Here is a 10,424-nt window from a genome sequence, read left to right as displayed (position 1 = left end):
AAAAAAAAAATAGACCTATGGGACAGTAATTCCCTGGGTCTCTGAGGTAATAAATGACCATAGATTTTCTTTATTGGTTAGATATTCTCATGGCATGGTTTGGGGTCCACAAATGACCTGCCTGAGAATGATCTGTAATAACTTGTTAAAATGAGATTCTGGAGATGTGGTGAGAACTTTTCTTTCCCATGTATAAAATAATTGCACTAACAGAGTCTGTCTGATGTAATTATTTAAAAATTTTGTAGTCTACTGAAGGCTTTCAATTTCCAGGGAATGACTTGTACAGAAAGTACAGTGAATTTCAGGTCTTAGTATACTTGGTCATTCTCCATATGTCCTTACCCACTAACCAGGCCATGATACACAGTTATGGGTATGCTTCTTGGAACAACCAGCAAGTAGCTGTCAAGAGTCAAAAGGCAAAAAGGGCCCTGTTCTCCAAATATTAGAAATCTGTGCTATGATCACTGATTGCTGCTTGTGATTATAGAAATATGAAGAAGCAGATGTCCATAGTTGACCTTCCATCAACTGTTACAGGACTCTCTCCACTCTCTCCTACTGAAGCAATTTCCAGGATATTATATTTTATTGTGATACCAGGGATTGAACTCAGGATCTTACGCTTGCCAGGCAAGCAGTTATTCTACTGAGCCCTTCCAGGATATTTTAAAGGGTCTTTTTTCTAGTCCTTTTAATTTTTCTGTTTGAAAGCCAGACATTAAAGACTAGGTCATTTAAAAGCAACTGCATATGTGGGGGAAACTGGAAAGTAACTACACATGCCCAGGGAAAAGTACAGACTCAGAAAAAAACATAAAAAGATTTTATGTTTACATCTCCAGGTTGACCTATGGCACAGAGACAACCTACAGCAATTAAAAACAAACAAGGTCAGGCCTGGTGGCTCACACCTATAATTTGAGCACTCAGGAGGCTGAGGCAGGAGAATCACCAGGAGTTTGAGGCCAGCCTGGACTACATAGTAAAACCCTGTCTCAAAAAAACAAAACAAAACAAAAAAGAGGTCCTGAAAAACAGTGGCAAATATATACCAAAACCTGAGAAGAGGGAAAAGTCTGCTTCTAAGTGTTGCCACATTACTGTATTTAGATGTCCAATTTTCAACAGTAAAGTCTGACCCACTTCAAAAGACAAACATGAGCTAAAAACTGAAAAAGACCTGATTGCTAACCAAAGAAAGACTTTAAACCAATTGTATTAAAGATACTCAGGATTAAAGTGCTTGCAAGCAGGTGCAGGGACTAGAGTTTGATCCCCAGGCCTGCTGTGCCAGCCCCACTCCCAGGGCGCTCTGAGACAGCAACTGAGACTGGTCATGGTAGCATGTGCCTGTAATCCCTGCTCTTAGGAGACTGTAAACAGGCAGATCATGAGTCCAATCTAGTAGTGAGGCCCTGAACACCCTGTAGACCCTTCCCTAAAATACAAAAAAATAAAATAAAATAAATTTAATTTTTAAAAAAGATATTCAAAGAACTAAAGGAAGATATAGAGAAATCAGGAAGAACAGTTTGTGAGTGGTCAAAATTTATAAACAGAGAACCTAAAAAGAAACAGGAAAGAAATTTTGAAGCTGAGAAATACATTAATTAAACATCCACTAGTATTCAGAGATAGATATGAGCAGCTTTCCTGTCCAGGCCTATTGGTCATGTTTCTGCCTCACCACTGACCTAAGCAGTGGAACAGATGATATGAAACTATGAGCCAAAATAAATATTTTGTCTTTTAAATTTATTGGGAGGGGGGTGTTTTGTCACATTGATAAAAAGCCTCAATACAATCACCATTCTAGCAATTTTATTAGTCCATATTTGTAGTACATAGTGATTACATTCATCATGAGGACTTCATACATGTACATAGCACATCTTAATTCTTTTTGTGTCACCCTCACTTCCCTCTCTTCCCAGCTGCATTTTGTTGCTGCTGTTTTTTGTCCATTTGAGACAGGGATTCACTATACAGCTCAGGCTGACCTTGAGCTCACTCTGTAGCCCAGGCTGATCTGGAACTCGCAATAGTCCTCCTGCCTCAGCCTCTGGAGTACTGGGATTACAGTGTGTGCCAACACAGCCAGCCTGTTGCTGTTTCTTCAAAGAGTCTTAATGTGTAATTCAGGGCAGCCTTGCAACTGAATATGTAGTTCATGCTGGCTTTGAATTTACTGGGATCCTCTTGTCTCAGTCTCTCCCAAGTGCTGGGATGACAGTTATGTGCCACTGTGCCTATCTCCTATCGTATTTTTCCCCTACCTTCCCTCCTTTTCTTTTTTTTTTTTTTTTAATGTATTTTTAGTACAGGATCTACAAGGTCTCAGTATATAGATCGGACTCATAGTGGTGCTCCTGTTTCCAGCCTCTAGAATGCTGGGATTATAGGCACACAACACCAAACCCAGTCTCCATCACTATCTCAGTGCGCCCTAAGGGTGGAGCTGGCATGGATCAAACCCCCTTCCACTGTGCTCTCTTCCCTCCTTTCTGGTTTTTTGTTTTGTTTTGTTTGTTTTTAAACAGTTTGTTTTGTTTTACTCAGGTTTGTTTCTTTGTTTTTTGGATTTTTGCGACAAGGTCTTGCTGTGTAGTTTAGGCTGGTATTGAACTCACTATATAGCCTGGGCTAGTTGTGAATTCACGTTGATCCTATTTCCTCAGGCTTCCAAGTGCTGGCATTACAGGCATGTGCTACCATGCCTGGTTTATTCTAACAGTTTTTAAGATTATTTCGTGACAGCATGCCACCTTTATAAAAGGGGGTGAAGGCAAGTTTGGATCCCTCTTCTCTTTTATCCTCTCGCCTCTTGTCATATAATGTAGCAAAAAGGCAGCACCTCAATATTGGACTTCCCATTCTCCAGACTATGAGCCAAAAAATTCTTATTTATTTTCTTAGTCTCAAGTATTCTGTTATATCAGCACAGACTGATAGATTCTAAAAGATGGTGTGGGACACCATTGAGCAGACCAGTATACGTTATAGAAATATCAGAGAGAAAAGACAGATCATTTGAAGAAATAATAGCTGAAAGTTTTCTAACTTTGATGAAAGAATAAATAAAAAAACTCAGTGAACTACCAGATGTATTTATAGACCCCCACCCCTATTGAAGGATAGTAAAATCAGATCTTTCAAAAGCCAAAGATAGAAACCTCAAGAAAAAAGTGACTCAATAAGATTATGAACAGATTTCTTATCACAATACTTCGGAGTTCGGGAGGCAGTAAATGACTATATTTAAAAATGCTAAAAGAATTTGTCAAATCAAGAATCTAGTTAACTGGCAAAACTGTTCTTGGAAAGGAAGGGAAAAGCTTAAGACATTCTAAGATAAGCAGAAGCTAAGAGTTTGTTACTCTCCTGCAAGAAATATTCACCAAAGCCCCAAGCATGGTAGCATATGCCTGTAATCCCAGTACTTGGGAGGCTGAGGCAAGAAGATTGCTGAGAACTCAAGGCCAACCTGAAGTATATAGCAAGACCTGTGTCAGAATCCCCCCCAAAAAATAAAAGGTCTCCTTTCAAGGTGAAATGAAAGGACTGCATGACCTTGAAGCCATATGAAACATAACTCAGTAAAAGTAAATACATGGACCACTATAAAGGATATTATTAGTGTGACAATGGCTTGTTAATTCTTTTTTGTTTTCTATATATTGTAAAATTAGCCCCCATTCCCCCACCACCACCAATCCCCAAGTACAGGGTTTGAACCCAGGGCTTTTGTACTGGGTTACTTCTCTAGCCTTTTTGTGTTATTTTTTTGAGGCAGAATCTCAATAAGTTGTAGAGGCTGAACACAAAAACAGCACCTTCAGTTTGCTGAGATTATAGGCATGTACTATCATGTTCCACTCGCGCGCGCGCGTGCGTGTGTGTGTGTGTGTGTGTGTGTGTGTTATAGTTTTAAAGTAATTGAGGGAATGGACAAGAAAAACTGCAAGACATGTAGACATCAAGTAACAAAATGACAGTAGTGTGTCTTTTAAGCTTTAATCAAAAGGTATTGGTAGGATATATTTAGCAATAACATGATTTTACTGTGTGCTCTTTACAAGATGTCTTATGTAAATAATAGCCAAAAGAGGACTATAATAAATAGACTTTAAATTAAACAATGGTTATGAAACACAGTGATATACAATGATGTATGTTAATGTTCAGCAGAACAAGAAAGCAACACAAATGATAAACAGCTATACCCCAGTGACAGACCATCAAAATAAATAAACCAAAAACCAACACAACTGAAGGAAAAATATATAACTTTACAATAATAGAGACTTAAGTACTTCTAATCAGTTATGGATAGAGGTCTCAATATAAACCAGTTAGATCTCATAAATATATACAGAATAAACACCAGTGGGATACTCTTCTCAAGTATACAAATACCTGGAAAATTTTCTGAGAACATGTATTAGGCCACAAATTAAATTTCAGTAGATTTAGTTTTGAGTTTTTGTTTTGGTTTTTTATTTTTGATTTAGGACAGGGTGTACAGGGTCTCACTGCATAGATCAGACACTCATAGTGATCCTTCGGTTCACAGCCTCCCAAGCGCTGGGATTACAGGCATGAACCACCATGCCCAGTCTTAATCACCATCTCAGTGTGCCCCGGGGGCAGGGCCAGCATGGCAGGCCAGGGGATCCAATCCCCGGCCCATGAACCTACTTTCAGGCACTTTAATCCGTTGAGCTATTTGGCCGGCCCTTGGTTTTTTAGATAGGATTTCACTGTTTTGTTCAGGTTTGCATTCTACTCACCTTATTAGCCTTGGCTGGTCTCAAAAATCATGAGGTTTCTCCTAACTCAGCCTCTAGAGTGCTGGGATTACAAACATGCACCACAACACCTGGCCAATGGATTTCTTTAAAAAAAAAAAAAAATCAAAATGTCTTCTGTAACCACAAGGAGGTAGTTAGAAATTAATAAAATTAAAGTCATGATATTTACAGAAATTCTTTAATCAGGGAAACAAATCCCAAGGAAAATTAGAAATTACTTATAGGAAAACACAGCTTTTCAAAACTTAAGGAAAAGGGCCGGTAAGATAGCTCAGAGACTGACTGCCTGCTTTGACAAGCTCAAGGACCAGGATTTGATCCCCAGTTCTTCATGCCAAACCAGCCCCACTCTCAGGGTGCTCTGAGCCAGTGACCAAGTCTAGGCATGGTGGTGCACGCCTGTAATCCCAGCGCTGAGGAGGCTGAAAATAGGATTACTATGAGTCCGAGCTGCATAGTAATACCCTATACCAAGTAAATAAGGGAAAAAAACTTAAGAGATATAGTGAAAATAGTGCTAAGGAAGAAACTTATAAATGGTTACATTTAAAAATAAGTCTCAGCATGGTGGCTCTCACCTGTAATCCCAGTACTTGGGAGGCTCAGAAAGGAGGATCACTGACTTTGAGGCCAGCCTAGGATACATAGTGACTTTTAAGACCAGTGTGAAGTACATAGCAAGACCCCTTCTCCAGAAAACCCAAATAAATATCAGATCAGCAACTCAACACTACAATTTAAGGCACTAGAAAATGAAAAACTAAAGATAACAGAAGACAAAAAATAATAAATATTAAGCTGAGCATGTTGTACACCTTTAATTATAGCACAACTTGGAAGGCTGAGGCAGGAGGATCACCATGAGTTTGAGGCCATCCTGCACTGCATAGTGAGACCCAATGATTAGTGCAGAGATAAAAGCACAGAAAAACTGGTAGAAATTAAAACCAAAAGTTGGTGGTGGTCCTCCTTCCCTTCCACCTGAAATTCACTTTAGGGTGTCACAAATGCTAGGGAAATGCTCAACTATTAGAACTGTATCCTCACTCTTTAAAAAAATCAACAAAATTTGATTTAGGTAGATGGACGGGCGATGGGGCGTAGGGGATTACCAAAATCAGAAATAAAAAGGCACTACCACCAATTCTTTTTTTTCTTTTTTCCCCCAGTACTGGGGATTGAATTCAAGACTTTGAACTTCCCAAGCAGGTGCTTTGCCACTGAGTGATCTCCCCAGGACTACCACCAATTCTAAAGAAATAAAAATAAAACAATGAAAAAATAACTGTAATAAATAACTGTAAAAGAGGGAATAGAAAATTATAATAACGTTCTTTATAAATGTTATTTTCTTTAATATTTCTAGAATTTTAACTAAAAATAATATGATTACAGCTATAACGACAAATCTTGACCTAGGTCATACTTTGTCATTAAGATTTATTTAGAAATATAGGGCTGGTGAGATGGCTCAGTGGTCTAAAGCACCCACTTAGAACAAGCTTAGCAAAGCACAGGGACCGCGGTTAAGGATTATCTATTCTGTAGTCTGTATTAGTACTTCAATTTCATTTTATAGGTGAATATTTTTATATGCTTTTTGTTTATTTAGTGATATTTGAGATGAAAGAGCTGCTATGAGTATTCATTTACACACTTTTGTTTGAACACTTCTTGCATTTTTGGGTATATATACCTAGAAATAGAATTATTGGACTGTATGATTCTATGTTTAATTTATTGGGGAACTTCCAAACTTTTTGATGGTTGTAATGTTTGGTCTTCTCACCACCAATATGCAGATGTTCCAATTTCTCTTAATCCCTGACAGCACTTGTTTTTTTGTTTTTTGTTTTTTGTTTTTTTTTTTTTGCTCCGAATGCCTTCAGGGCAGGTTTGGCTGGCTTGAGTTGTGGGGATCGAACCACAGCAACCTGAGCCTGACTGCTTTGTTGAAGCAGCCACTTAAAGAACTGAGCTAAGGGGCAGCCCCCCAGCACTTGTTATTTTCCATTTTTAAGATTCTGGCCATCCTATTGAGTATGAAACTTTGATTTGGCATTCACTTTTTCCTGTATCATTAAGAGTTAACTTGTTGATTGCCTTGTATTTTCATTATACCTTCCCTCTCTGCTTTATTCTTTTTTTTTAAAGTTTAGTTTTTTGTTTTGTGTGTGTGTGTGTGTGTGTGTGTGTGTGTGGCCAGCTCAGCCCACCAGGGGGCGGGGCTGGCTGGCATGTGGTGCTGGGGGAATCGAACCGCAGTCCCTGTGCTTTCCCAGGCTTGTTCCAAGTAGGTGCTTTAGACCACTGAGCCATCTCTCTAGCCCTCTGCTTTATTCTTAACATATTTGTGTAATCTCTTTTCTCTTAGTAGACTATTAACTTTGAATACAGGGGACTAGCCCCTAATACTACTACCTGGTATAACCAGCCAGGCCACATACATAGTAAGTATGTTTAGCAGCCCACATACATAGTAGTTATTTTCTCTCTCCTTTTAATGATCATTTTTAAAAATAATTTTGCTATACTGACTTGCCATGGCTGCTCATTTTATTGCCTCTGCTTGGAATTGTCCTGTTTAGTATTCTTTTATTTTAATTTTTTATCCTTCTGCTTCTTTTCCTAAAGCCTTTTGTGATCATTGTGGTAAAAATAAATAATTTTTGTTTTATTTTTACTATTTAGTTCAGCACGTACTTTGTACTAACATTTTACTTCATTGATTAAATCTTCACAGTGACCCATACAGTGACTCTCAAAAGGTATTAATTCAGATTGAAAAATTACATAATTTGCCAAAGTAGTACTCATGCTTATGTTTAAACTTAGTTCTTTTTTGCTCCAATTTTTGTTTTCTCTGCCAGATATACTCATTTTAACGCAGGGCATGCTACATTTTGTTGCAGGTGTCATAGTTCATGAAGAATTTCATGAAGACCTTTGTGTCATGGTGTCTTTATCATATTGAAAATATTTGTAGATAAATAATTAACAGATATGGAGGAAAATTTCTATTATACCAAAGAACGGACAAATTCAGACTGACACCCGTTATTAATGAGTCCTTTATTCATATTGGAAGAGTAGATGAGATCATTGTTCAACATAGTGGGTTTGAGCATTGATTGGAATTAAACTGCCTGGATTTTGTCCTGCTTTGTCTTACAAATTATTTGACATCCATTTTCTCATTTATAAAATGACATTATTTAGAGTAATCAGGATTAAGTGAGATACTGAATAAAATATTCATGCTGGGCATGGTGGCACATAACCTATAATCCCAGTACTTGGGGCGGCTGAGGTAAGGGGATTGCCTCAAATTTGAGCCAGCCTAGGCTCCTAATAAGTTGAAGGACAGCCTGAACTACAAAAAACATACAAAAACCCCAAAAGATTCAACACCTGACAGTGTATTAAACATGCAATAAGGAGTGGTTATTTTAATCTTACTCTCTCATTCTCTGTGATTTCATTATGTTAATCATCTCAGGTGAGCATTCTCTGCTTGTCTGTTGTTGAATATTCTACATAAGATAGTTTGTCTCCTCTTACAGTTGTTTATATTCTTAATATATTTAAGGTACTAGTGGCTCAGGAGAAATGATCAGTACATTTTTCATGGCAGGGAGTCGTCGGATGGTGGATGTTATGGATGTGAATACACAGAAAGGCATTGAAATGACCATGGCTCAGTGGACACGCTACTATGAGACTCCTGAGGAAGAGCGAGAAAAACTCTATAATGTCATCAGCCTAGAATTTAGCCACACCAGGCTGGAGAACATGGTACAGAGGCCTTCAACGGTTAGTCTGGTCGTTTTTTCCATGTTGTCAGTAGAAGAGTTGTTGTTTTATTAGAAGTACTTTCAGTTTTCTGCATATACAAAGATCAAACTGAATGAAGACTATTAGATTGAATTAACTTTTACATTTAGAAGGGTCTTCATTTTCCAAAATAATTTTATTTTATATAGGACCAGATCATTCTGATTTGCATTACCAATGAGTTCATTAGGAACTTTGACCTTTGTCATGTGATAGAAAGGAATCTTAAAATTTGCTTGTAATTATTGAGGGGAGTATAAACTCCTTTTGTACTGGGAATCAAATTCAGGACCTTGTACTTGCCAGGCAGGTGCTTATGTCACTGAGCTATCTCCCTGGCCCTAGAAATTTCAGTTCTGTAGTTTAACATTTGCTGAAAAGTTTAGGAGAAAACTGATTTAGAGCCAGGTGAACTTTTTTTTTCCCATAATTTTATTGAAAAACAAATAGCAGTGAGACAGTTTCAAACCAAATTGGTAGGACAGTTAGGTGAACATTTTTAAGAAATGGTTGCTGCCACGTGTTTTGATACATGCCTGTAATCCCAGCACTCAAGAGGCAGAAAGAGGATTGTCAGGAGTTCAAGGCCAACCTAAAGCTATGTAATGAGTTCAAGGCCAACCTAAACTACATAGCAAGATCTTGTCTCAAAAAAACAAAAAACAAAACAGGGGCTGGGGAGATGGCTCAAGAGAATAAGCGCTTCCCTGGCAAGCGCAAAGGCCTGAGTTCAATCCCTGCTTCCGCCAAAAAAAAAAAAAAAAAAAAGGGAGATAGAGTGGGTAACTAGATCCTACTAGAAATAGATTGGTAATCCATGTTAAAAGAGTAAGTTAGTTTTTAGTCTTTAGCTCTCCTGAAGCAGACTTATTTAACCCATCTCTTAGCTCAAAAATATTGGCTATTTACACAATATTGAGAACATTTATTTCCCCTAGGGGCCTTGGCATGTACTTAGTCACTTCTGGAGTTTTTCCTTTGTTTTCGTTTAATTTCTGACTCAGCTCATGGGAAGCTATGTATGGTGGCACACATTGGTAGTCTCAGCTACTCAGGAAAAAGAGGCAGGACAGTCATTTGAGGACAGTATGCAGCCAGTCTAGACAGTGAGACCCTGTCAGAGACTAACAAAAAACTCGCTTCAGTTAGGTCTTTCACCTAGTTGGGTATTTCTTAGCACATTTTGGAATGTTCTAGTCATTTTTTTTTTTTTCAAAGTTTTATTGACAAAGAGATAGCAATGAGACAGTTTCAAATCAAATCGGAAGGACAGTTTCAACAAATAAGTTCTAGTCATTTTATGGAAGTAAAAATCTCTTATGTTTTAGCCTGTCTACATTAAAATTAATTATACCCTTTGACTTCCAAAGTTGAAATGTGATCATTGTTTATGATACTTGTCACTATATATACATGTTATTAGTAAGTTGCGTTACTATAACTAGTATGTTCACTTATATAGACAAAAGCAGGAAATGATCTCATTATTTCACTGTGAAGAAGCAGTGTAATTTGTTCTTTGTGTTACTGAAAATGCTACAACTAAAAGGATTTTTCATTAAGAGAAGCTTCTTTTGGCCAGGCTTGGTGGTGCACGTCTATAATCAGAGCACTCGGTAGACGGAGATAGTAGGGTCGCAGGGTCGCTGTCAGTTGGAGGCCAGCCTGGGCTATACTGAGGTCAAGATCAGCATGAACTACATAGCAAAAGCTGCCTCAAAAAGACCCAAAAAGGGGCTGGTGAGATGGCTCAGTGGTCTAAAGCACCTACTT

At 38.0% G+C, this 10,424-nt stretch overlaps 1 protein-coding gene across 3 annotated transcripts in view; it reads left to right on the top strand.

Moving 5' to 3' along the window:
- Kdm2a (lysine demethylase 2A) overlaps positions 1-10,424 on the top strand; it is a 125,622-nt gene that overhangs the window by 72,838 nt on the left and 42,360 nt on the right. For all 3 annotated transcript variants that reach the window (XM_023710472.1, XM_023710474.1, XM_023710473.1), the window contains exon 6: positions 8,452-8,630. In XM_023710472.1, coding sequence (XP_023566240.1) covers positions 8,452-8,630 — 179 coding nt within the window. The remainder of the gene's footprint in view (positions 1-8,451; positions 8,631-10,424) is intronic.

Source organism: Octodon degus, unplaced genomic scaffold (genome assembly GCF_000260255.1).
Source record: "Octodon degus isolate 3935 unplaced genomic scaffold, OctDeg1.0 scaffold00018, whole genome shotgun sequence".
Lineage (NCBI taxonomy): Eukaryota > Metazoa > Chordata > Mammalia > Rodentia > Octodontidae > Octodon > Octodon degus.
This window is presented reverse-complemented; position numbering and strand designations above follow the sequence as displayed.